This window comes from Nansenia antarctica, assembly GCF_963989245.1.
Source record: "Nansenia antarctica genome assembly, chromosome: 6".
Lineage (NCBI taxonomy): Eukaryota > Metazoa > Chordata > Actinopteri > Argentiniformes > Microstomatidae > Nansenia > Nansenia antarctica.
In genome coordinates this window covers 23,167,501-23,194,619 of record NC_137676.1, presented here as the reverse complement: position 1 = coordinate 23,194,619, position 27,119 = coordinate 23,167,501, and the positions used below count along the sequence as shown (strand labels likewise).

Here is a 27,119-nt window from a genome sequence, read left to right as displayed (position 1 = left end):
GTGCCCAGCGCTGCATGCGGCTTGCTGCCAGGGTCGGTATCCCTGCATACGGACCCAAGATGGATGTCAAAGGACGATGGTCGGTCAGCAGGGTGAACCCCCTTCCGAACAGGTAAGTGTGGAACTTTTTAATTCCAAAGATAATGCTTAATGCTCCTTTCTCTATCTGTGGATAGTTCCTTTCTGCTGTGCTCAGCGTACGTGACGCAAACGCGATGGGTTTGTCTTCTCCAGTCGGTGTGATATGGGACACCACGGCGCCCACTCCATATGGCGACGCGTCACATGCGAGTTGGAGAGGCAAGGACGGGTCGAAGTGTGTTAACACCCTCTTGTCAGTCAATGCTGCTTTGGCTATGTTAAACGCTGCGTCACATTCTTTTGACCATGACCATGTTTTGCCCTTCCTCAGTAGTTCGTGCAACGGCTTTAGCCGCGTAGCCAGCTGTGGAATAAACTTGCCATAATAGTTTAGAAGCCCAAGGAAAGATCTCAACTGGCTCACATTCTTGGGAGCAGGAGCCTCTGAAATGGCGGTCACTTTAGAGGGCGCTGTGTGGAGCCCGTCTGCATCGATGACATGGCCCAGGTATTCCACTGCTGCCTTGAAGAAGTCGCATTTTTCCTGGCGAACACGTAATCCATATTCTTCAAGTCTTCCCAGAGTTTTATCCAGGTTCAGCAGATGTTCTTCATCATCCTTTCCAGTCACCAAGATATCATCCAGATAGCATTGCACACCAGAGAGACCACTCAGGACCTGATCCATGGCCCTCTGGAACACTGCCGGGGCGGAGGTGATGCCAAACGGCAGACGGTGATATCTATTTTTATATCTATCTTTTTCAACATGCATCTGTAGGTAGGCCTGGTTCAGATCGATTTTACTGAATTTCTTACCACCAGCCAACCCAGCGAACAGGTCCTCTATCACTGGAAGAGGGTATTGTTCAACAGTCAGCACCGGGTTAACAGTTACCTTGAAGTCACCACACAGGCGAACTGATCCATCTCTCTTGATTACCGGGACCACGGGGGTGGCCCAGTCGCTGTATGGTACTGGCTCAATGACCCCAATCTTCACCAGCCTCTGTATATCAGCGTCGACCTTTGGCCTGAGTGCATAGGGAACAGTCCTGGCTTTCATAAAGCGTGGTTTGGAATCAGGTTTGACCTGCAGCTTGACTGTGATGCCTTTCATGCTCCCCAGCTCGTCTTTAAACACAGCTGCATGTCGCTTTAACACTGCTGATAGGCCGGTGGTATCTTCTGATACTGCATTTACCTTTCTCCAGTTCAGACGCATCACCTCCAGCCATGGTCTGCCCATCAGCGCTGGATAGTCCCCTCTGACCACATAGATCGGAAGCCTGACTTTTTGTCCATTTAATTCGACTAGGACCTCAGCCTTCCCAACCATGGGGACGGTTTCACCTGTGTATGTTTTTAGAATGAGCTTTGCCTGAGTCAATGGCATATGGTTCAGTTTTTTCTTGAACAGTGTCTCTGACATTAGTGATACAGCGGCTCCAGTATCGACTTCCATCGTAATGGGATGTCCTTCCAATAACGGGGTGACACTATAGGCTGCCGAGCCTCCTTTTACAGTTAACACCTTTATTGGTAACTCCTCTTCTGAGTCTGTTCCACTTACTTGTTTACTCTCCTCCAATATGCGCAGTGTGTGAGTTTCTCTTTTCCCGAACTTCACAGCACGCACACTGCCCTGATCATGACTCCCGCCGGTGATAATTTGTAATCCAGGGGGAAACAAAACCGCTGCACAAGTTCGTCGATCCTCGTCGCCAATTGTTTTGTTATGTATATAGCCAATAACATCAATCATTCACAATAAAGAATGGAGGCAGAGGCGGCGAAACACTTTGATATATATCCGTAGCTTTACTGACCTCCGCAGGTATACAGGCATAGTATCACTTCCGCATTCCTGCCCGGGCAACACTCGTTACCTATATCGCTTTTCATCACTCCAACTACGGTGGTTCACATAGCTCAAAAATAACACTTCAATACATAACACTACCATTGGGTTTATAACAGATATAAGGCCCTACCATTGGGTTTATAACAGATCTAAGGCCCTACCATTGGGTTTATAACAGATATAAGGCCCTACCATTGGGTTTATAACAGATCTAAGGCCCTACCATCATGTTTATAACAGATCTAAGGCCCTACCATCAGGTTTAAATGTATCAACATGTATAACTGTATCACTAATCCAGTTTGTTGTGTCACGCTTCATCCTCGTCTACTGCAGCAGATGAACTTCTTGTTATTGTGTCTCGAGGCTCAGAAACTCTGAAACTCTGCAGCGTTGAAAGCAATCCCGCTTTCATTTGCATGCATGCTAATAACAATATCATTTGCATTTTATGGGGCTGGCAAATTGAAAATGTTAAATGAGTTTGTACGCCTAATTTGGGTAATTGAGGTACACAGGAAGTTAATGGAAGTGTTGGAACAGGAGCGGCTCAGCGGGTTGGAACTGCTCCTGACTGACTGGACTGGCTGCTCTGAGCTCTTTAAGCTCTCTCTGTTCTATGTGCTCTCTAAGCTCTCTCTGTTCTAAGAGCTGTCTCTGTTCTAAGAGCTGTACTCTGATCTAAGAGCTGTACTATGTTCTAAGAGCTGTACCATGTTCTAAGAGCTGTACTATGTTCTAAGAGCTGTACTCTGATCTAAGAGCTTTTAAGAGCTCTACACTCTTCATTTGTCTCCAAAGGGTAACCCTTTGAAGAACCCTTTTGGGTTCGAGGTAAAAAAAACTTTCGGGTTCCATTCAGAACTTTCTGTGAAAAGGGTTCTACGTGGAACCCAAAGGGGTTCTACTGTGTTCTCGAAAGAATGGCTAGGAATCATGAGGTTTGCTCTCTGTACAGTATGGATGCGTGTGGGCGTAATCTGACTGGCGGTCGGGATGTGTGACCGTGCTGCGTCTGTCTGTGTGGTCCTAACAGAACTGCCAACACAACACGGAGGGAGACAGGTGTGACCGCTGTGCACCTGGTTACTATGGCGTTGTTAGGGGCTCCTCGGACGACTGCAAACCCTGCGCCTGCCCTCTTACCAACCCCGAGAACAAGTACGATACACACAGACACACACACACACACACACACACACCTACAGTATGTCGTTTACCTGTCCAGTGAGGTGAGTCCTGACGTGTGTGTCTGTGGTCCTCAGCTTCAGTCCCTCCTGTGTGTCTGAGGGGTCCAGAGACTACCGCTGCACCGCCTGTCCTGAAGGCTATGAGGGGAAGCACTGTGAGAGGTACCAGCCACACACACTGCTGCTTATGGAAATGTAGATATCAAATAGACTTGCGTCAGTTGCGTGTTCTGTGTGTGTGTTATTTATTTATCGTGAGCTTAGAATTCTACGGTTCTGTCTCCGTTTAGGGTAGTTCAGAGATATTGAGTGTCAACGTTTTTACATTCCATTATGTTTTGTGAGATGGAACCTTTGTATTTTATGAATTACTAACTAAAACATTTCAACATTTTAAAAATAACACCACACAGGCATTAATAAACACCTAATGGATCAGATTATGTAAAAAACTCAATTTTGACAAAAATGGAGATAGAACCTTATAATTCTAACGTCACGTTATGTAAAAATTTGCCAAAAAATAGCTAATTCACTTCCGCTTTCGTTCTTTAACAACGGTGGTCGTTCACAGCGTTACATCCTTTGGGGAGAACTATTCTGTCTCTCCTATTGGTTGTCTGCATTTTAAACTCCTCCTTCTCCCTCCCAGGTGTGCTACAGGTTACCACGGCGACCCCCGTGCCCCCGGGGGGAAGTGTGAGGAGTGTAAGTGTGACCTGTGGGGGGCGTGGCCTCAGCCGTGTGACCCCGCTTCCGGGCAGTGTCACTGTCGCCATGGCGCCACGGGGCGCGCCTGCAGCCTGTGCATGGAGAGGCATGTGTGTGGGCCCGCCGGCATCGTGTGTACGTAACACACACACACACACACACACACACACACACAGACACACACACACTATCGCTCAGAATACATACACCCACCCACATACACCCACACACACACACACATACACCCCCCCCAACACACACACACACACACACACACGCACACACACTATCGCTCAGAATACATGCACCCACCCACATACACCCAAACACACACACACACATACACACACACACATGCACACACACACACACACACACACACACACACACACACACACACACACACACACACACACGCACACTCACTTGTAACCTCCCAGTCAGAAGCAGCAGACCATCCAGGTGGTGATGGTAAGGTAAGGTACTGCAGACCAACACCATTCCCATGTCATCCTGTAAGGTGTGTGTGTGTTTTATGTAGAATGTCCTCCCACTGTCCCTCCTCCAGACAGTGTTGGGGGACACGTCCTAACATCAGGTGATCTGATTGGCTGCAGACCCTAATCTCAGTTGATCTGATGGGTCGCCTGCTCTCCTCTCTTTGAGGACAGCTCTAGGATTGGACCTTGCATAGGAGCATGTGCACGTGGGTGTGCACGTGTGTGTCCTGAAGCCTGTGCATGTCGGAGTGTTTCTATTATCACAGACTCGTCCACTTGGAGTGTGTGTGTATGTGTGTGTGTGTGTGTGTGTGTGTGTGTGTGTGTGTGTGTGTGTGTGTGTGTGTGTGTGTGTGCTGCCAGCCAGGCCTCTCCATTAGCAGGTTGATAACAGAAATAACAAACATGTTTTTCTGTCCTCAGACAATTTAGTTTCTAATCTAATTTAATGGCAGAAGTGGTTAGGTTAAATTGAAGAGACGTATTCAGGACATGGCTGGCAAGTAAAATACAGGCACTCTGTGTGTGTGTGTGTGTGTGTGTGTGTGTGTGTGTGTGTGTGGTGTGTGTGTGTCTCTGTGTGTGTGTGTGTGTGTGTGTGTATGTGTGTGTGTGTATGGTGTGTGTGTGTGTTGCTTGTGGCATGTAGAACACTCATAATAGGCTGCTTCAAACTCTGTGTTGAATTTCACGCCTGACTTCCTGTCTCGCGGCGCCGTGGAAACGCTGCAGTTTAATCTCCACCAGCGCAGCGCAGCCTAGGGAGGCCCGCAGCACGGGGGACGTGTGTGTGTGTGTGTGTGTGTGTGTGTGTGTGTGTGTCGGGGGGGTGAGGTGAAGCTAAACTTTGTGTGGAGTAGGTGTGTGTGTCTTACATTCCTGTCTCTAGGGTGAAAAGAAGTAACAAAGTACCGATGTTAAGGGTAAAATAAAGATATTTATTTGTGCCAGGACAATCATAGTTCTGTGGCAATAATGAAAAGTAGAATCAGAACCAACCAACAAATGCCTCATAATAACAAAAGAAACCATAAAGGATGGTTTGAAAGACAACAAACAAAGGCTTCACAATAAATAAAAGAAACAATAAACACATCCCTAGGATGGTTTGACTTCATCAACATAAAAGAGTCACTATGTAATATCTGTAATATCTAAAGTATAACATGACTATAAAGTACAAAACTCAAAGTATCAACCAAAATCTATTCAAAGTATCAACAACAATCTATTAACCAACTCAATAATCAAGGTACCACAAAATCTCTTAACAAACTCAACTAATCATAACAGAACCAAATGACATCTAACAAAGCACCACGCGCATGTAATACAAACAGAGAAGGGTGGGAGCCTGCTGTGTCGCACAACAACATTCGATTCTCAATTATTTGAATTATTTCAGTTGGTGTGAATGGAGAATCGAATGTTGTCGTGCGACAAAATCGCATCGCACGCCGTGTGCATTGTCTCATTCAAAACAATGGAATCGAATTCGGCGGTGCGACAAAATCGGGGCCGTGTGCATTGGCCTTTAGACACAACAGCTGATGGTGATTGTGACTGATGGTCTTTTAACACCAGGGGGGTATTCCTAGAAGGCAGATTAAATCAAATCCTGGCTAGTTTTTCTAATTCGCGAAATTTCAGCTCAAGTTCCGTTCCATGAATGTGGCTCAAATAATTCGCTGCTTGGTTGCTATGCAACCAATCCTTCAGAACAAACCTGGTAGCAACCAGGTTTACGGTCTGGTAATATATGTGTAAAAAATTTCTCACAGGCGGAAATTAAATCCCGAACGGCAGTTCCATCAAGTGTCTTTTGGGGAATATTAGTTCCCACCATTTACGATAGATAGATAGATAATTTGATATTTTGATTGATAGTTTGATAGTGTGCTAGATATATAGTTTGATAGTGTGCTAGATAGATAGATAGATAGATAGATAGTTTGATAGATAAATAGATAGATCGATAGATAGATACAGTATATAGATAGATAGATAGATAAAAAGGTGTAAAATATAGGTAAAAATAGGTATGTCTATCAACTTGCATCGACAACGTCAAAATTGTGTGTTTGGCGCAGGGGTTAAAGCAGCCAGCTAGAAGTCCGAAGGTTTCCGGTTCGATACTTGATTTCATTTAATGTTTATTTTGTTTACATTTAACCGAAGCCTTCATGCAAATCGATTTACAATACATATCTGTCTAAGTAAGTGAATGATCTATCCATCAGTAATCATAAGAAAAAATTATCTATGCCAAATCCAGGGTCCAGTTAGGAGAACATCATTTACTACTCAGAAAGGCTTCAAACACCATTGTAATTGTGTCAGTTCGCGTAAATTAGCCTACACAATCATTTTATAGCCTACATACTTTTTTAGATGTTTAGGCTACAAGCATCAGACAACGAAATGCAGTAAAACGTGTGTCAGAAGAGGGAACCACCATCTTAAAATGACGATTTGATACAATGGCAGCGGTTAATACCACTATGCCATTGTGACGATATGACCGTATATAGCCTGCTGCAGATATCACCACAGTAGTGAATATTCATTTATTAAAATATGAACATGAAACAATAAGTAGGGGCTAGAATGACCTACGCATTTAATCTGTCAGAAATGTCTTGCTAAACCATATCCCTCGCCAAGTCTAGTCTCACTTTCCAGTCTAGTATCTTCTTTAGTTCCAGTCTAGTATCTTCTTTAGTTCCAGTCTAGTATCTTCTCTAGTTCAAGTCTAGTATCTTCTTTAGTTCCAGTCTAGTATCTTCTCTAGTTCCAGTCTAGTATCTTCTTTAGTTCCAGTCTAGTATCTTCTTTAGTTCCAGTCTAGTATCTTCTTTAGTTCCAGTCTAGTATCTTCTTTAGTTCCAGTCTAGTATCTTCTTTAGTTCCAGTCTAGTATCTTCTTTAGTTCCAGTCTAGTATCTTCTTTAGTTCCAGTCTAGTATCTTCTTTAGTTCCAATCTAGTATCTTCTTTAGTTCCAGTCTAGTATCTTCACTAGTTCCAGTCTAGTATCTTCTTTAGTTCCAGTCTAGTATCTTCTCTAGTTCCAGTCTAGTAGCTTCTTTAGTTCCAGTCTAATATCTTCTCTAGTTCCAGTCTAGTATCTTCTTTAGTTCCAGTCTAGTATCTTCTCTAGTTCCAGTCTAGTAGCTTCTTTAGTTCCTGTCTAGTATCTTCTTTAGTTCCAGTCTAGTATCTTCTTTAGTTCCAGTCTAGCATATTTTTTAGTTCCAGTCTAGTATCTTCTTTAGTTCCAGTCTAGTACCTGCTTTAGTTCCAGTCTAATATCTTCTTTAGTTCCAGTTTAGTATCTTCTTTAGTTCCTGTCTAGTATCTTCTTTAGTTCCAGTCTAGTATCTTCTTTAGTTCCAGTCTAGTATCTTCTCTAGTTCCAGTCTAGTAGCTTCTTTAGTTCCTGTCTAGTATCTTCTTTAGTTCCAGTCTAGTATCTTCTTTAGTTCCAGTCTAGTATCTTCTTTAGTTCCAGTCTAGTATCTTTATTAGTTCCAGTCTAGTATCTTCTTTAGTTCCAGTCTAGTATCTGCTTTAGTTCCAGTCTAATATCTTCTTTAGTTCCAGTTTAGTATCTTCTTTAGTTCCTGTCTATTATCTTCTTTAGTTCCAGTCTAGTATCTTCTTTAGTTCCAGTCTAGTATCTTCTTTAGTTTCAGTCTAGTATCTTCTTTAGTTTCAGTCTAGTATCTTCTTTAGTTCCAGTCTAGTATCTTCTTTAGTTCCAGTCTAGTATCTGCTTTAGTTCCAGTCTAATATCTTCTTTAGTTCCTGTCTATTATTTTCTTTAGTTCCAGTCTAGTATCTTCTTTAGTTCCAGTCTAGTATCTTCTTTAGTTTCAGTCTAGTATCGTCTTTAGTTCCAGTCTAGTATCTTCTTTAGTTCCAGTCTAGTATCTGCTTTATTTCCAGTCTAGTATCTGCTTTAGTTCCAGTCTAGTATCTTCTTTAGTTCCAGTCTAGTATCTGCTTTAGTTCCAGTCTAGTATCTTCTTTAGTTCCAGTCTAGTATCTTCTTTAGTTCCAGTCTAGTATCTGCTTTAGTTCCAGTCTAGTATCTTCTTTAGTTCCAGTCTAGTATCTTCTTTAGTTCCTGTCTATTATCTTCTTTAGTTCCAGTCTAGTATCTTCTTTAGTTCCAGTCTAGTATCTGCTTTAGTTCCAGTCTAATATCTTCTTTAGTTCCAGTCTAGTATCTTCTTTAGTTCCTGTCTATTATCTTCTTTAGTTCCAGTCTAGTATCTTCTTTAGTTCCAGTCTAGTATCGTCTTTAGTTTCAGTCTAGTATCTTCTTTAGTTCCAGTCTAGTATCTTCTTTAGTTCCAGTCTAGTATCTGCTTTATTTCCAGTCTAGTATCTGCTTTAGTTCCAGTCTAGTATCTTCTTTAGTTCCAGTCTAGTATCTGCTTTAGTTCCAGTCTAGTATCTTCTTTAGTTCCAGTCTAGTATCTTCTTTAGTTCCAGTCTAGTATCTGCTTTAGTTCCAGTCTAGTATCTTCTTTAGTTCCAGTCTAGTATCTTCTTTAGTTCCTGTCTATTATCTTCTTTAGTTCCAGTCTAGTATCTTCTTTAGTTCCAGTCTAGTATCTTCTTTAGTTCCAGTCTAGTATCTTCTTTAGTTCCAGTCTAGTATCTTCTTTAGTTCCAGTCTAGTATCTTCTTTAGGTCCAGTCTAGTATCTTCTTTAGTTCCAGTCTAGTATCTTCTTTAGTTCCAGTCTAGTATCTTCTTTAGTTCCAGTCTAGTATCTTCTTTAGTTCCAGTCTAGTATCTTCTTTAGTTCCAGTCTAGTATCTGCTTTAGTTCCAGTCTAGTATCTTCTTTAGTTCCAGTCTAGTATCTTCTTTAGTTCCAGTCTAGTATCTTCTTTAGTTCCAGTCTAGTATCTTCTTTAGTTCCAGTCTAGTATCTTCTTCAGTTCCAGTCTAGTATCTTCTTTAGTTCCAGTCTAGTAACTTCTTTAGTTCCAGTCTAGTATCTTCTTTAGTTTCAGTCTAGTATCTTCTTTAGTTCCAGTCTAGTATCTTCTTTAGTTCCAATCTAGTATCTGCTTTAGTTCCAGTCTAGTATAATATTTAGTTCCAGTCTAATATCTTCTTTAGTTCCAGTCTAGTATATTTTCTAGTTCCAGTCTAGTATCTTCTTTAGTTCCAGTCTAGTATCTTCTTTAGTTCCAGTCTAGCATATTTTTTAGTTCCAGTCTAGTATCTTCTTTAGTTCCAGTCTAGTACCTGCTTTAGTTCCAGTCTAATATCTTCTTTAGTTCCAGTTTAGTATCTTCTTTAGTTCCTGTCTAGTATCTTCTTTAGTTCCAGTCTAGTATCTTCTTTAGTTCCAGTCTAGTATCTTCTCTAGTTCCAGTCTAGTAGCTTCTTTAGTTCCTGTCTAGTATCTTCTTTAGTTCCAGTCTAGTATCTTCTTTAGTTCCAGTCTAGTATCTTCTTTAGTTCCAGTCTAGTATCTTTATTAGTTCCAGTCTAGTATCTTCTTTAGTTCCAGTCTAGTATCTGCTTTAGTTCCAGTCTAATATCTTCTTTAGTTCCAGTTTAGTATCTTCTTTAGTTCCTGTCTATTATCTTCTTTAGTTCCAGTCTAGTATCTTCTTTAGTTCCAGTCTAGTATCTTCTTTAGTTTCAGTCTAGTATCTTCTTTAGTTTCAGTCTAGTATCTTCTTTAGTTCCAGTCTAGTATCTTCTTTAGTTCCAGTCTAGTATCTGCTTTAGTTCCAGTCTAATATCTTCTTTAGTTCCTGTCTATTATTTTCTTTAGTTCCAGTCTAGTATCTTCTTTAGTTCCAGTCTAGTATCTTCTTTAGTTTCAGTCTAGTATCGTCTTTAGTTCCAGTCTAGTATCTTCTTTAGTTCCAGTCTAGTATCTGCTTTATTTCCAGTCTAGTATCTGCTTTAGTTCCAGTCTAGTATCTTCTTTAGTTCCAGTCTAGTATCTGCTTTAGTTCCAGTCTAGTATCTTCTTTAGTTCCAGTCTAGTATCTTCTTTAGTTCCAGTCTAGTATCTGCTTTAGTTCCAGTCTAGTATCTTCTTTAGTTCCAGTCTAGTATCTTCTTTAGTTCCTGTCTATTATCTTCTTTAGTTCCAGTCTAGTATCTTCTTTAGTTCCAGTCTAGTATCTGCTTTAGTTCCAGTCTAATATCTTCTTTAGTTCCAGTCTAGTATCTTCTTTAGTTCCTGTCTATTATCTTCTTTAGTTCCAGTCTAGTATCTTCTTTAGTTCCAGTCTAGTATCGTCTTTAGTTTCAGTCTAGTATCTTCTTTAGTTCCAGTCTAGTATCTTCTTTAGTTCCAGTCTAGTATCTGCTTTATTTCCAGTCTAGTATCTGCTTTAGTTCCAGTCTAGTATCTTCTTTAGTTCCAGTCTAGTATCTGCTTTAGTTCCAGTCTAGTATCTTCTTTAGTTCCAGTCTAGTATCTTCTTTAGTTCCAGTCTAGTATCTGCTTTAGTTCCAGTCTAGTATCTTCTTTAGTTCCAGTCTAGTATCTTCTTTAGTTCCTGTCTATTATCTTCTTTAGTTCCAGTCTAGTATCTTCTTTAGTTCCAGTCTAGTATCTTCTTTAGTTCCAGTCTAGTATCTTCTTTAGTTCCAGTCTAGTATCTTCTTTAGGTCCAGTCTAGTATCTTCTTTAGTTCCAGTCTAGTATCTTCTTTAGTTCCAGTCTAGTATCTTCTTTAGTTCCAGTCTAGTATCTTCTTTAGTTCCAGTCTAGTATCTTCTTTAGTTCCAGTCTAGTATCTGCTTTAGTTCCAGTCTAGTATCTTCTTTAGTTCCAGTCTAGTATCTTCTTTAGTTCCAGTCTAGTATCTTCTTTAGTTCCAGTCTAGTATCTTCTTTAGTTCCAGTCTAGTATCTTCTTCAGTTCCAGTCTAGTATCTTCTTTAGTTCCAGTCTAGTAACTTCTTTAGTTCCAGTCTAGTATCTTCTTTAGTTTCAGTCTAGTATCTTCTTTAGTTCCAGTCTAGTATCTTCTTTAGTTCCAATCTAGTATCTGCTTTAGTTCCAGTCTAGTATAATATTTAGTTCCAGTCTAATATCTTCTTTAGTTCCAGTCTAGTATATTTTCTAGTTCCAGTCTAGTATATTCTTTAGTTCCAGTCTAGTATCTTCTTTAGTTCCAGTCTAGTATCATCTTTAGTTCCAGTCTAGTATCTTCTCTAGTTCCAGTCTAGTATCTTCTTTAGTTCCAGTCTAGTATCTTCTTTAGTTCCAGTCTAGTATCTTCTTTAGTTCCAGTCTAGTATCTTCTTTAGTTCAAGTCTAGTATCGTCTTTAGTTCCTATCTAGTATCTTCTTTAGTTCCAGTCTAGTATCTTCTTTAGTTCCAGTCTAATATCTGCTTTAGTTCCAGTCTAGTATCTTCTTTAGTTCCAGTCTAGTATCTTCTTTAGTTCCAGTCTAGTATCTGCTTTAGTTCAAGTCTAGTATCGTCTTTAGTTCCTATCCAGTATCTTCTTTAGTTCCAGTCTAGTATCTTCTTTAGTTCCAGTCTAATATCTGCTTTAGTTCCAGTCTAGTATCTTCTTTAGTTCCAGTCTAGTATCTTCTTTAGTTCCAGTCTAGTATCTGCTTCAGTTCCAGTCTAGTATCTTCTTTAGTTCCAGTCTAGTATCTTCTTTAGTTCCAGTCTAGTATCTTCTTTAGTTCCAGTCTAGTATCTTCTTTAGTTCCAGTCTAGTATCTTCTTTAGTTCCAGTCTAGTATCTTCTTTAGTTCCAGTCTAGTATCTGCTTTAGTTCCAGTCTAGTATCTGCTTTAGTTCCAGTCTAGTATCTTATTTAGTTCCAGTTTAGTATCATCTTTAGTTCCAGTCTAGTATCTTCTTTAGTTCCAGTTTAGTATCATCTTTAGTTCCAGTCTAGTATCTTCTTTAGTTCCAGTCTAGTATCTTCTTTAGTTCCAGTCTAGTATCTTCTTTAGTTCCAGTCTAGTATCTTCTTTAGTTCCAGTCTAGTATCTTCTCTAGTTCCAGTCTAGTATCTTATTTAGTTCCAGTCTAGTATCTTCTCTAGTTCCAGTCTAGAATCTTCTTTAGTTCCAGTATAGTATCTTCTTTGGTTTCTGTCTAGTATCTTTTTTAGTTCCAGTCTAGTATCTTCTTTAGTTCCAGTCTAGTATCTTCTTTAGTTCCAGTCTAGTATCTTCTTTAGTTCCAGTCTAGTATCTTCTCTAGTTCCAGTCTAGTATCTTCATTAGTTCCAGTCTAGTATCTTCTCTAGTTCCAGTCTAGTATCTTCTTTAGTTCCAGTCTAGTATCTTCTTTAGTTCCAGTCTAGTATCTTCTTTGGTTTCTGTCTAGTATCTTCTTTAGTTCCAGTCTAGTATCTTCTTTAGTTCCAGTCTAGTATCTTCTTTAGTTCCAGTCTAGTGTCTTCTTTAGTTCCAGTCTAGTATCTTCTTTAGTTCCAGTCTAGTATCTTCTCTAGTTCCAGTCTTGTATCTTCTTTAGTTCCAGTCTAGTATCGTCTTTAGTTCCAGTCTAGTATCTTCTTTAGTTCCAATCTAGTATCTTCTTTAGTTCCAGTCTAGTATCTTCACTAGTTCCAGTCTAGTATCTTCTTTAGTTCCAGTCTAGTATATTCTCTAGTTCCAGTCTAGTACCTTCTTTAGTTCCAGTCTAATATCTTCTCTAGTTCCAGTCTAGTATCTTCTTTAGTTCCAGTCTAGTATCTTCTCTAGTTCCAGTCTAGTAGCTTCTTTAGTTCCAGTCTAGTATCTTCTTTAGTTCCAGTCTAGTATCTTCTTTAGTTCCAGTCTAGTATCTTCTCTAGTTCCAGTCTAGTAGCTTCTTTAGTTCCAGTCTAGTATCTTCTTTAGTTCCAGTCTAGTATCTTCTTTAGTTCCAGTCTAGTATCTTCTTTAGTTCAAGTCTAGTATCGTCTTTAGTTCCTATCTAGTATCTTCTTTAGTTCCAGTCTAGTATCTTCTTTAGTTCCAGTCTAATATCTGCTTTAGTTCCAGTCTAGTATCTTCTTTAGTTCCAGTCTAGTATCTTCTTTAGTTCCAGTCTAGTATCTGCTTTAGTTCCAGTCTCGTATCTTCTTTAGTTCCAGTCTAGTATCTTCTCTAGTTCCAGTCTAGTAGCTTCTTTAGTTCCAGTCTAGTATCTTCTTTAGTTCCAGTCTAGTATCTTCTTTAGTTCCAGTCTAGTATCTTCTCTAGTTCCAGTCTAGTAGCTTCTTTAGTTCCAGTCTAGTATCTTCTTTAGTTCCAGTCTAGTATCTACTTTAGTTCCAGTCTAGTATCTTCTTTAGTTCCAGTCTAGTATCTGCTTTAGTTCCAGTCTAGCATCTTCTTTAGTTCCAGTCTAGTATCTTCTTTAGTTCCAGTCTAGTATCTTCTTTAGTTCCAGTCTAGTATCTTCTTTAGTTCCAGTCTAGTATCTTCTTTAGTTCCAGTCTAGTATCTTCTTTAGTTCCAGTCTCGTATCTTCTTTAGTTCCAGTCTAGTATCTGCTTTAGTTCCAGTCTAGTATCTTCTTTAGTTCCAGTTTAGTATCATCTTTAGTTCCAGTCTAGTATCTTCTTTAGTTCCAGTTTAGTATCATCTTTAGTTCCAGTCTAGTATCTTCTTTAGTTCCAGTCTAGTATCTTCTTTAGTTCCAGTCTAGTATCTTCTTTAGTTCCAGTCTAGTATCTTCTCTAGTTCCAGTCTAGTATCTTCTTTAGTTCCAGTCTAGTATCTTCTCTAGTTCCAGTCTAGTATCTTCTTTAGTTCCAGTCTAGTATCTTCTTTAGTTTCAGTCTAGTATCTTCTTTAGTTCCAGTCTAGTATCTTCTTTAGTTTCAGTCTAGTATCTTCTTTAGTTCCAGTTTAGTATCATCTTTAGTTCCAGTCTAGTATCTTCTTTAGTTCCAGTTTAGTATCATCTTTAGTTCCAGTCTAGTATCTTCTTTAGTTCCAGTCTAGTATCTTCTTTAGTTCCAGTCTAGTATCTTCTTTAGTTCCAGTCTAGTATCTGCTTTAGTTCCAGTCTAGTATCTTCTTTAGTTCCAGTCTAGTATCTTCTTTAGTTCCTGTCTAGTATCTTCTTTAGTTCCAGTCTAGTATCTTATTTAGTTCCAGTCTAGTATCTTCTTTAGTTCCAGTCTAGTATCTGCTTTAGTTCCAGTCTAGTATCTTCTTTAGTTCCAGTCTAGTATCTTCTTTGGTTTCTGTCTAGTATCTTCTTTAGTTCCAGTCTAGTATCTTCTTTAGTTCCAGTCTAGTATCTTCTTTAGTTCCAGTCTAGTATCTTCTTTAGTTCCAGTCTAGTATCTGCTTTAGTTCCAGTCTAGTATCTTCTTTAGTTCCAGTCTAGTATCTTCTTTGGTTTCTGTCTAGTATCTTCTTTAGTTCCAGTCTAGTATCTTCTTTTGTTCCAGTCTAGTATCTTCTTTAGTTCCAGTCTAGTAGCTTCTTTAGTTCCAGTCTAGTATCTTCTTTAGTTTCAGTCTAGTATCTTCTTTAGTTCCAGTCTAGTATCTTCTTTAGTTCCAGTCTTGTATCTTCTTTAGTTCCAGTCTAGTATCGTCTTTAGTTCCAGTCTAGTATCTTCTTTAGTTCCAGTCTAGTATCTTCTTTAGTTCCAGTCTAGTATCTGCTTTAGTTCCAGTCTAGTATCTTCTTTAGTTCCAGTTTAGTATCATCTTTAGTTCCAGTCTAGTATCTTCTTTAGTTCCAGTTTAGCATCATCTTTAGTTCCAGTCTAGTATCTTCTTTAGTTCCAGTCTAGTATCTTCTTTAGTTCCAGTCTAGTATCTTCTTTAGTTCCAGTCTAGTATCTTCTCTAGTTCCAGTCTAGTATCTTCTTTAGTTCCAGTCTAGTATCTTCTTTAGTTCCAGTCTAGTATCTGCTTTAGTTCCAGTCTAGTATCTTCTTTAGTTCCAGTCTAGTATCTGCTTTAGTTCCAGTCTAGTATCTTCTTTAGTTCCAGTCTAGTATCTTCTTTAGTTCCAGTCTCGTATCTTCTTTAGTTCCAGTCTAGTATCGTCTTTAGTTCCAGTCTAGTATCTTCTTTAGTTCCAGTCTAGTATCTTCTTTAGTTCCAGTCTAGTATCTGCTTTAGTTCCAGTCTAGTATCTTCTTTAGTTCCAGTTTAGTATCATCTTTAGTTCCAGTCTAGTATCTTCTTTAGTTCCAGTTTAGCATCATCTTTAGTTCCAGTCTAGTATCTTCTTTAGTTCCAGTCTAGTATCTTCTTTAGTTCCAGTCTAGTATCTTCTTTAGTTCCAGTCTAGTATCTTCTCTAGTTCCAGTCTAGTATCTTCTTTAGTTCCAGTCTAGTATCTTCTCTAGTTCCAGTCTAGTATCTTCTTTAGTTCCAGTCTAGTATCTTCTTTAGTTTCAGTCTAGTATCTTCTTTAGTTCCAGTCTAGTATCTTCTTTAGTTTCAGTCTAGTATCTTCTTTAGTTCCAGTTTAGTATCATCTTTAGTTCCAGTCTAGTATCTTCTTTAATTCCAGTTTAGTATCATCTTTAGTTCCAGTCTAGTATCTTCTTTAGTTCCAGTCTAGTATCTTCTTTAGTTCCAGTCTAGTATCTTCTTTAGTTCCAGTCTAGTATCTGCTTTAGTTCCAGTCTAGTATCTTCTTTAGTTCCAGTCTAGTATCTTCTTTAGTTCCAGTCTAGTATCTTCTTTAGTTCCAGTCTAGTATCTTCTTTAGTTCCAGTCTAGTATCTGCGTTAGTTCCAGTCTAGTATCTTCTTTAGTTCCAGTCTAGTATCTTCTTTAGTTCCAGTCTAGTATCTTCTTTAGTTCCAGTCTAGTATCTTCTTTAGTTTTTTGTCTAGTATCTTCTTTAGTTCCAGTCTAGTATCTTCTTTAGTTCCAGTCTAGTATCTTCTTTAGTTCCAGTCTAGTATCTGCTTTAGTTCCAGTCTAGTATCTTCTTTAGTTCCAGTCTAGTATCTTCTTTGGTTTCTGTCTAGTATCTTCTTTAGTTCCAGTCTAGTATCTTCTTTAGTTCCAGTCTAGTATCTGCTTTAGTTCCAGTCTAGTATCTTCTTTAGTTCCAGTCTAGTATCTGCTTTAGTTCCAGTCTAGTATCTTCTTTAGTTCCAGTCTAGTATCTTCTTTGGTTTCTGTCTAGTATCTTCTTTAGTTCCAGTCTAGTATCTTCTTTAGTTCCAGTCTAGTATCTTCTTTAGTTCCAGTCTAGTATCTTCTTTAGTTCCAGTCTAGTATCTTCTTTGGTTCCAGTCTAGTATCTTCTTTTGTTCCAGTCTAGTATCTTCTTTAGTTCCAGTCTAGTATCTTCTTTAGTTCCAGTCTAGTATCTTCTTTAGTTCCAGTCTAGTATCTTCTTTAGTTTCAGTCTAGTATCTTCTTTAGTTCCAGTCTAGTATCTTCTTTAGTTTTTCGTCTAGTATCTTCTTTAGTTCTAGTCTAGTATCTTCTTTAGTTCCAGTCTAGTATCTTCTTTAGTTCCAGTCTAGTATCTTCTTTAGTTCCAGTCTAGTATCTGCTTTAGTTCCAGTCTAGTATCTTCTTTAGTTCCAGTCCAGTATCTTCTTTAGTTCCAGTCTAGTATCTGCTTTAGTTCCAGTCTAGTATCTTCTTTAGTTCCAGTCTAGTATCTGCTTTAGTTCCAGTCTAGTATCTTCTTTAGTTCCAGTCTAGTATCTGCTTTAGTTCCAGTCTAGTATCTTCTTTAGTTCCAGTCTAGTATCTGCTTTAGTTCCAGTCTCGTATCTTCTTTAGTTCCAGTCTAGTATCTGCTTTAGTTCCAGTCTAGTATCTTCTTTAGTTCCAGTCTAGTATCTTCTTTAGTTTTTTGTCTTGTATCTTCTTTAGTTCCAGTCTGGTGTCTTCTTTAGTTCCAGTCTAGTATCTTCTTTAGTTCCAGTCTAGTATCTGCTTTAGTTCCAGTCTAGTATCTTCTTTAGTTCCAGTCTAGTATCTGCTTTAGTTCCAGTCTAGTATCTTCTTTAGTTCCAGTCTAGTAACTTCTTTAGTTCCAGTCTAGTATCTTCTTTAGTTCCAGTCTAGTATCTTCTTTAGTTCCAGTCTAGTAGCCTATCTTCTTTAGTTCCAGTCTAGTATCTGCTTTAGTTCCAGTCTAGTATCTTCTTTAGTTCCAGTCTAGTATCTGCTTTAGTTCCAGTCTAGTATCTTCTTTAGTTCCAGTCTAGTATCTGCTTTAGTTCCAGTCTAGTATTTTCTTTAGTTCCAGTCTAGTATCTTCTTTAGTTCCAGTCTAGTATCTTCTTTAGTTCCAGTCTAATATCTGCTTTAGTTCCAGTCTAGTATCTTCTTTAGTTCAAGTCTAGTATCTTCTTTAGTTCCAGTCTAGTATCTGCTATAGTTCCAGTCTAATATCTTCTTTAGTTCCAGTCTAGTATCTTCTTTAGTTCCTGTCTATTATCTTCTTTAGTTCCAGTCTAGTATCTTCTTTAGTTCCAGTCTAGTATCTACTTTAGTTCCAGTCTGGTATCTTCTTTAGTTCCATTCTAGTATCTTATTTAGTTCCAGTCTAGTATCTGCTTTAGTTCCAGTCTAGTATCTTCTTTAGTTCCAGTCTAGTATCTTCTTTAGTTCCAGTCTAGTATCTTCTTTAGTTCCAGTCTAGTATCTTCTTTAGTTCCAGTCTAGTATCTGCTTTAGTTCCAGTCTAGTATCTTCTTTAGTTCCAGTCTAGTATCTGCTTTAGTTCCAGTCTAGCATCTTCTTTAGTTCCAGTCTAGTATCTTCTTTAGTTCCAGTCTAGTATCTTCTTTAGTTCCAGTCTAGTATCTGCTTTAGTTCCAGTCTAGTATCTTCTTTAGTTCCAGTCTAGTAACTTCTTTAGTTCCAGTCTAGTATCTTCTTTAGTTCCAGTCTAGTATCTTCTTTAGTTCCAGTCTAGTAGCCTATCTTCTTTAGTTCCAGTCTAGTATCTGCTTTAGTTCCAGTCTAGTATCTTCTTTAGTTCCAGTCTAGTATCTGCTTTAGTTCCAGTCTAGTATCTTCTTTAGTTCCAGTCTAGTATCTGCTTTAGTTCCAGTCTAGTATTTTCTTTAGTTCCAGTCTAGTATCTTCTTTAGTTCCAGTCTAGTATCTTCTTTAGTTCCAGTCTAATATCTGCTTTAGTTCCAGTCTAGTATCTTCTTTAGTTCAAGTCTAGTATCTTCTTTAGTTCCAGTCTAGTATCTGCTATAGTTCCAGTCTAATATCTTCTTTAGTTCCAGTCTAGTATCTTCTTTAGTTCCTGTCTATTATCTTCTTTAGTTCCAGTCTAGTATCTTCTTTAGTTCCAGTCTAGTATCTACTTTAGTTCCAGTCTGGTATCTTCTTTAGTTCCATTCTAGTATCTTATTTAGTTCCAGTCTAGTATCTGCTTTAGTTCCAGTCTAGTATCTTCTTTAGTTCCAGTCTAGTATCTTCTTTAGTTCCAGTCTAGTATCTTCTTTAGTTCCAGTCTAGTATCTTCTTTAGTTCCAGTCTAGTATCTGCTTTAGTTCCAGTCTAGTATCTTCTTTAGTTCCAGTCTAGTATCTGCTTTAGTTCCAGTCTAGCATCTTCTTTAGTTCCAGTCTAGTATCTTCTTTAGTTCCAGTCTAGTATCTTCTTTAGTTCCAGTCTAGTATCTTCTTTAGTTCCAGTCTAGTATCTTCTTTAGTTCCAGTCTAGTATCTTCTTTAGTTCCAGTCTCGTATCTTCTTTAGTTCCAGTCTAGTATCTGCTTTAGTTCCAGTCTAGTATCTTCTTTAGTTCCAGTTTAGTATCATCTTTAGTTCCAGTCTAGTATCTTCTTTAGTTCCAGTTTAGTATCATCTTTAGTTCCAGTCTAGTATCTTCTTTAGTTCCAGTCTAGTATCTTCTTTAGTTCCAGTCTAGTATCTTCTTTAGTTCCAGTCTAGTATCTTCTCTAGTTCCAGTCTAGTATCTTCTTTAGTTCCAGTCTAGTATCTTCTCTAGTTCCAGTCTAGTATCTTCTTTAGTTCCAGTCTAGTATCTTCTTTAGTTTCAGTCTAGTATCTTCTTTAGTTCCAGTCTAGTATCTTCTTTAGTTTCAGTCTAGTATCTTCTTTAGTTCCAGTTTAGTATCATCTTTAGTTCCAGTCTAGTATCTTCTTTAGTTCCAGTTTAGTATCATCTTTAGTTCCAGTCTAGTATCTTCTTTAGTTCCAGTCTAGTATCTTCTTTAGTTCCAGTCTAGTATCTTCTTTAGTTCCAGTCTAGTATCTGCTTTAGTTCCAGTCTAGTATCTTCTTTAGTTCCAGTCTAGTATCTTCTTTAGTTCCTGTCTAGTATCTTCTTTAGTTCCAGTCTAGTATCTTATTTAGTTCCAGTCTAGTATCTTCTTTAGTTCCAGTCTAGTATCTTCTTTAGTTCCAGTCTAGTATCTTCTTTAGTTCCAGTCTAGTATCTTCTTTGGTTTCTGTCTAGTATCTTCTTTAGTTCCAGTCTAGTATCTTCTTTAGTTCCAGTCTAGTATCTTCTTTAGTTCCAGTCTAGTATCTTCTTTAGTTCCAGTCTAGTATCTTCTTTAGTTCCAGTCTAGTATCTTCTTTGGTTTCTGTCTAGTATCTTCTTTAGTTCCAGTCTAGTATCTTCTTTTGTTCCAGTCTAGTATCTTCTTTAGTTCCAGTCTAGTAGCTTCTTTAGTTCCAGTCTAGTATCTTCTTTAGTTTCAGTCTAGTATCTTCTTTAGTTCCAGTCTAGTATCTTCTTTAGTTCCAGTCTCGTATCTTCTTTAGTTCCAGTCTAGTATCGTCTTTAGTTCCAGTCTAGTATCTTCTTTAGTTCCAGTCTAGTATCTTCTTTAGTTCCAGTCTAGTATCTGCTTTAGTTCCAGTCTAGTATCTTCTTTAGTTCCAGTTTAGTATCATCTTTAGTTCCAGTCTAGTATCTTCTTTAGTTCCAGTTTAGCATCATCTTTAGTTCCAGTCTAGTATCTTCTTTAGTTCCAGTCTAGTATCTTCTTTAGTTCCAGTCTAGTATCTTCTTTAGTTCCAGTCTAGTATCTTCTCTAGTTCCAGTCTAGTATCTTCTTTAGTTCCAGTCTAGTATCTTCTCTAGTTCCAGTCTAGTATCTTCTTTAGTTCCAGTCTAGTATCTTCTTTAGTTTCAGTCTAGTATCTTATTTAGTTCCAGTCTAGTATCTTCTTTAGTTTCAGTCTAGTATCTTCTTTAGTTCCAGTTTAGTATCATCTTTAGTTCCAGTCTAGTATCTTCTTTAATTCCAGTTTAGTATCATCTTTAGTTCCAGTCTAGTATCTGCTTTAGTTCCAGTCTAGCATCTTCTTTAGTTCCAGTCTAGTATCTTCTTTAGTTCCAGTCTAGTATCTTCTTTAGTTCCAGTCTAGTATCTTCTTTAGTTCCAGTCTAGTATCTTCTTTAGTTCCAGTCTAGTATCTGCTTTAGTTCCAGTCTAGTATCTTCTTTAGTTCCAGTCTAGTATCTTCTTTAGTTCCAGTCTAGTATCTTCTTTAGTTCCAGTCTAGTATCTTCTTTAGTTTTTTGTCTAGTATCTTCTTTAGTTCCAGTCTAGTATCTTCTTTAGTTCCAGTCTAGTATCTTCTTTAGTTCCAGTCTAGTATCTGCTTTAGTTCCAGTCTAGTATCTTCTTTAGTTCCAGTCTAGTATCTTCTTTAGTTCCAGTCTAGTATCTTCTTTAGTTCCTGTCTAGTATCTTCTTTAGTTCCAGTCTAGTATCTTCTTTAGTTCCAGTCTAGTATCTTCTTTAGTTTCAGTCTAGTATCTTCTTTAGTTCCAGTCTAGTATCTTCTTTAGTTTCAGTCTAGTATCTTCTTTAGTTCCAGTTTAGTATCATCTTTAGTTCCAGTCTAGTATCTTCTTTAATTCCAGTTTAGTATCATCTTTAGTTCCAGTCTAGTATCTTCTTTAGTTCCAGTCTAGTATCTTCTTTAGTTCCAGTCTAGTATCTTCTTTAGTTCCAGTCTAGTATCTGCGTTAGTTCCAGTCTAGTATCTTCTTTAGTTCCAGTCTAGTATCTTCTTTAGTTCCAGTCTAGTATCTTCTTTAGTTCCAGTCTAGTATCTTCTTTAGTTTTTTGTCTAGTATCTTCTTTAGTTCCAGTCTAGTATCTTCTTTAGTTCCAGTCTAGTATCTTCTTTAGTTCCAGTCTAGTATCTGCTTTAGTTCCAGTCTAGTATCTTCTTTAGTTCCAGTCTAGTATCTTCTTTGGTTTCTGTCTAGTATCTTCTTTAGTTCCAGTCTAGTATCTTCTTTAGTTCCAGTCTAGTATCTGCTTTAGTTCCAGTCTAGTATCTTCTTTAGTTCCAGTCTAGTATCTGCTTTAGTTCCAGTCTAGTATCTTCTTTAGTTCCAGTCTAGTATCTTCTTTGGTTTCTGTCTAGTATCTTCTTTAGTTCCAGTCTAGTATCTTCTTTAGTTCCAGTCTAGTATCTTCTTTAGTTCCAGTCTAGTATCTTCTTTAGTTCCAGTCTAGTATCTTCTTTGGTTCCAGTCTAGTATCTTCTTTTGTTCCAGTCTAGTATCTTCTTTAGTTCCAGTCTAGTATCTTCTTTAGTTCCAGTCTAGTATCTTCTTTAGTTTCAGTCTAGTATCTTCTTTAGTTCCAGTCTAGTATCTTCTTTAGTTTTTCGTCTAGTATCTTCTTTAGTTCCAGTCTAGTATCTTCTTTAGTTCCAGTCTAGTATCTTCTTTAGTTCCAGTCTAGTATCTTCTTTAGTTCCAGTCTAGTATCTGCTTTAGTTCCAGTCTAGTATCTTCTTTAGTTCCAGTCCAGTATCTTCTTTAGTTCCAGTCTAGTATCTGCTTTAGTTCCAGTCTAGTATCTTCTTTAGTTCCAGTCTAGTATCTGCTTTAGTTCCAGTCTAGTATCTTCTTTAGTTCCAGTCTAGTATCTGCTTTAGTTCCAGTCTAGTATCTTCTTTAGTTCCAGTCTAGTATCTGCTTTAGTTCCAGTCTCGTATCTTCTTTAGTTCCAGTCTAGTATCTGCTTTAGTTCCAGTCTAGTATCTTCTTTAGTTCCAGTCTAGTATCTTCTTTAGTTTTTTGTCTTGTATCTTCTTTAGTTCCAGTCTGGTGTCTTCTTTAGTTCCAGTCTAGTATCTTCTTTAGTTCCAGTCTAGTATCTGCTTTAGTTCCAGTCTAGTATCTTCTTTAGTTCCAGTCTAGTATCTGCTTTAGTTCCAGTCTAGTATCTTCTTTAATTCCAGTTTAGTATCATCTTTAGTTCCAGTCTAGTATCTGCTTTAGTTCCAGTCTAGCATCTTCTTTAGTTCCAGTCTAGTAGCCTATCTTCTTTAGTTCCAGTCTAGTATCTTCTTTAGTTCCAGTCTAGTATCTTCTTTAGTTCCAGTCTAGTATCTTCTTTAGTTCCAGTCTAGTATCTGCTTTAGTTCCAGTCTAGTATCTTCTTTAGTTCCAGTCTAGTATCTTCTTTAGTTCCAGTCTAGTATCTTCTTTAGTTCCAGTCTAGTATCTTCTTTAGTTTTTTGTCTAGTATCTTCTTTAGTTCCAGTCTAGTATCTTCTTTAGTTCCAGTCTAGTATCTTCTTTAGTTCCAGTCTAGTATCTGCTTTAGTTCCAGTCTAGTATCTTCTTTAGTTCCAGTCTAGTATCTTCTTTAGTTCCAGTCTAGTATCTTCTTTAGTTCCTGTCTAGTATCTTCTTTAGTTCCAGTCTAGTATCTTCTTTAGTTCCAGTCTAGTATCTTCTTTAGTTTCAGTCTAGTATCTTCTTTAGTTCCAGTCTAGTATCTTCTTTAGTTTCAGTCTAGTATCTTCTTTAGTTCCAGTCTAGTATCTTCTTTAGTTCCAGTCTAGTATCTTCTTTAGTTCCAGTCTAGTATCATCTTTAGTTCCAGTCTAGTATCTTCTTTAGTTCCAGTCTAGTATCTTCTTTAGTTCCAGTCTAGTATCTGCTTTAGTTCCAGTCTAGTATCTTCTTTAGTTCCAGTCTAGTATCTTCTTTAGTTCCAGTCTAGTATCTTCTTTAGTTCCAGTCTAGTATCTTCTTTAGTTCCAGTCTAGTATCTTCTTTAGTTCCAGTCTAGTATCTTCTTTAGTTCCAGTCTCGTATCTTCTTTAGTTCCAGTCTAGTATCTGCTTTAGTTCCAGTCTAGTATCTTCTTTAGTTCCAGTTTAGTATCATCTTTAGTTCCAGTCTAGTATCTTCTTTAGTTCCAGTTTAGTATCATCTTTAGTTCCAGTCTAGTATCTTCTTTAGTTCCAGTCTAGTATCTTCTTTAGTTCCAGTCTAGTATCTTCTTTAGTTCCAGTCTAGTATCTTCTCTAGTTCCAGTCTAGTATCTTCTTTAGTTCCAGTCTAGTATCTTCTCTAGTTCCAGTCTAGTATCTTCTTTAGTTCCAGTCTAGTATCTTCTTTAGTTTCAGTCTAGTATCTTCTTTAGTTCCAGTCTAGTATCTTCTTTAGTTTCAGTCTAGTATCTTCTTTAGTTCCAGTTTAGTATCATCTTTAGTTCCAGTCTAGTATCTTCTTTAGTTCCAGTCTAGTATCTGCTTTAGTTCCAGTCTAGTATCTTCTTTAGTTCCAGTCTAGTATCTTCTTTAGTTCCAGTCTAGTATCTTCTTTAGTTCCAGTCTAGTATCTGCTTTAGTTCCAGTCTAGTATCTTCTTTAGTTCCAGTCTAGTATCTTCTTTAGTTCCAGTCTAGTATCTTCTTTAGTTTTTTGTCTAGTATCTTCTTTAGTTTTTTGTCTTGTATCTTCTTTAGTTCCAGTCTGGTGTCTTCTTTAGTTCCAGTCTAGTATCTTCTTTAGTTCCAGTCTAGTATCTGCTTTAGTTCCAGTCTAGTATCTTCTTTAGTTCCAGTCTAGTATCTGCTTTAGTTCCAGTCTAGTATCTTCTTTAGTTCCAGTCTAGTAACTTCTTTAGTTCCAGTCTAGTATCTTCTTTAGTTCCAGTCTAGTATCTTCTTTAGTTCCAGTCTAGTAGCCTATCTTCTTTAGTTCCAGTCTAGTATCTGCTTTAGTTCCAGTCTAGTATCTTCTTTAGTTCCAGTCTAGTATCTGCTTTAGTTCCAGTCTAGTATCTTCTTTAGTTCCAGTCTAGTATCTGCTTTAGTTCCAGTCTAGTATTTTCTTTAGTTCCAGTCTAGTATCTTCTTTAGTTCCAGTCTAGTATCTTCTTTAGTTCCAGTCTAATATCTGCTTTAGTTCCAGTCTAGTATCTTCTTTAGTTCAAGTCTAGTATCTTCTTTAGTTCCAGTCTAGTATCTGCTATAGTTCCAGTCTAATATCTTCTTTAGTTCCAGTCTAGTATCTTCTTTAGTTCCTGTCTATTATCTTCTTTAGTTCCAGTCTAGTATCTTCTTTAGTTCCAGTCTAGTATCTACTTTAGTTCCTGTCTGGTATCTTCTTTAGTTCCATTCTAGTATCTTATTTAGTTCCAGTCTAGTATCTGCTTTAGTTCCAGTCTAGTATCTTCTTTAGTTCCAGTCTAGTATCTTCTTTAGTTCCAGTCTAGTATCTTCTTTAGTTCCAGTCTAGTATCTTCTTTAGTTCCAGTCTAGTATCTGCTTTAGTTCCAGTCTAGTATCTTCTTTAGTTCCAGTCTAGTATCTGCTTTAGTTCCAGTCTAGTATCTTCTTTAGTTCCAGTCTAGTATCTTCTTTAGTTCCAGTCTAGTATCTTCTTTAGTTCCAGTCTAGTATCTTCTTTAGTTCCAGTCTAGTATCTTCTTTAGTTCCAGTCTAGTATCTTCTTTAGTTCCAGTCTCGTATCTTCTTTAGTTCCAGTCTAGTATCTGCTTTAGTTCCAGTCTAGTATCTTCTTTAGTTCCAGTTTAGTATCATCTTTAGTTCCAGTCTAGTATCTTCTTTAGTTCCAGTTTAGTATCATCTTTAGTTCCAGTCTAGTATCTTCTTTAGTTCCAGTCTAGTATCTTCTTTAGTTCCAGTCTAGTATCTTCTTTAGTTCCAGTCTAGTATCTTCTCTAGTTCCAGTCTAGTATCTTCTTTAGTTCCAGTCTAGTATCTTCTCTAGTTCCAGTCTAGTATCTTCTTTAGTTCCAGTCTAGTATCTTCTTTAGTTTCAGTCTAGTATCTTCTTTAGTTCCAGTCTAGTATCTTCTTTAGTTTCAGTCTAGTATCTTCTTTAGTTCCAGTTTAGTATCATCTTTAGTTCCAGTCTAGTATCTTCTTTAGTTCCAGTTTAGTATCATCTTTAGTTCCAGTCTAGTATCTTCTTTAGTTCCAGTCTAGTATCTTCTTTAGTTCCAGTCTAGTATCTTCTTTAGTTCCAGTCTAGTATCTGCTTTAGTTCCAGTCTAGTATCTTCTTTAGTTCCAGTCTAGTATCTTCTTTAGTTCCAGTCTAGTATCTTCTTTAGTTTTTTGTCTAGTATCTTCTTTAGTTCCAGTCTAGTATCTTCTTTAGTTCCAGTCTAGTATCTTCTTTAGTTCCAGTCTAGTATCTGCTTTAGTTCCAGTCTAGTATCTTCTTTAGTTCCAGTCTAGTATCTTCTTTAGTTCCTGTCTAGTATCTTCTTTAGTTCCAGTCTAGTATCTTATTTAGTTCCAGTCTAGTATCTTCTTTAGTTCCAGTCTAGTATCTGCTTTAGTTCCAGTCTAGTATCTTCTTTAGTTCCAGTCTAGTATCTTCTTTGGTTTCTGTCTAGTATCTTCTTTAGTTCCAGTCTAGTATCTTCTTTAGTTCCAGTCTAGTATCTGCTTTAGTTCCAGTCTAGTATCTTCTTTAGTTCCAGTCTAGTATCTGCTTTAGTTCCAGTCTAGTATCTTCTTTAGTTCCAGTCTAGTATCTTCTTTGGTTTCTGTCTAGTATCTTCTTTAGTTCCAGTCTAGTATCTTCTTTTGTTCCAGTCTAGTATCTTCTTTAGTTCCAGTCTAGTAGCTTCTTTAGTTCCAGTCTAGTATCTTCTTTAGTTTCAGTCTAGTATCTTCTTTAGTTCCAGTCTAGTATCTTCTTTAGTTTTTCGTCTAGTATCTTCTTTAGTTCCAGTCTAGTATCTTCTTTAGTTCCAGTCTAGTATCTCCTTTAGTTCCAGTCTAGTCTAGTATCTTGTCTAGTCTAGTATCTTCTTTAGTTCCAGTCTAGTATCTTTTCGACAAGCGGCTCTTCTGGGCTCCTTCTGCCTGCGAGCACGTGCCCAAATCGTGAATTTCCGGTTTTGTGTGACACTTACGACACAAGCCTGATTCTCATTCGAGGAATCACTTGAGGCTTGAATCCCAATCGAGAGTTGCCTGAACGAGGCTTTTCTATTAATCGCGAATATAGTAATCAACGTACGTGGAATACTCCCCAGAGGTCTATGACGATTGGCTGATTTGGCCCAGGTGACCTGCTGGTGGTTGGTGTTTTCTCCCAGGAGCCCCTGGACCAGGAAGACTCTCTCCTAATTAACAAATTAAATACACACACACACACACACACACACACACACTAGACAAACAGAACATGCCCTACTACAGAAACAAAGACATACACACACAGTCTAGTATCTTCTTTAGTTCCAGTCTAGTATCTTCTTTAGTTCCAGTCTAGTATCTTCTTTAGTTCCAGTCTAGTATCTTCTTTAGTTCCAGTCTAGTATCTTCTTTAGTTCCAGTCTAGTATCTTCTTTAGTTCCAGTCTAGTATCTTCTTTAGTTCCAGTCTAGTATCTTCTTTATTTCCAGTCTAGTATCTGCTTTAGTTCCAGTCTAGTATCTTCTTTAGTTCCAGTCTAGTATCTTCTTTAGTTTTTTGTCTAGTATCTTCTTTAGTTCCAGTCTAGTATCTTCTTTAGTTCCAGTCTAGTATCTTCTTTAGTTCCAGTCTAGTATCTGCTTTAGTTCCAGTCTAGTATCTTCT

The 27,119-nt window shown here is 37.8% G+C and overlaps 1 protein-coding gene across 1 annotated transcript in view; it reads left to right on the top strand.

The window, feature by feature from the left end:
• lama2 (laminin, alpha 2) overlaps nt 1-27,119 on the top strand; it is a gene marked incomplete at both ends in the record, with an annotated part of 430,348 nt that overhangs the window by 308,665 nt on the left and 94,564 nt on the right. Inside the window, 3 exons of the mRNA XM_080534306.1 lie at nt 2,982-3,106; nt 3,211-3,297; nt 3,788-3,981. Of these exons, the coding sequence (XP_080390432.1) occupies nt 2,982-3,106; nt 3,211-3,297; nt 3,788-3,981 (406 nt within the window). The remainder of the gene's footprint in view (nt 1-2,981; nt 3,107-3,210; nt 3,298-3,787; nt 3,982-27,119) is intronic.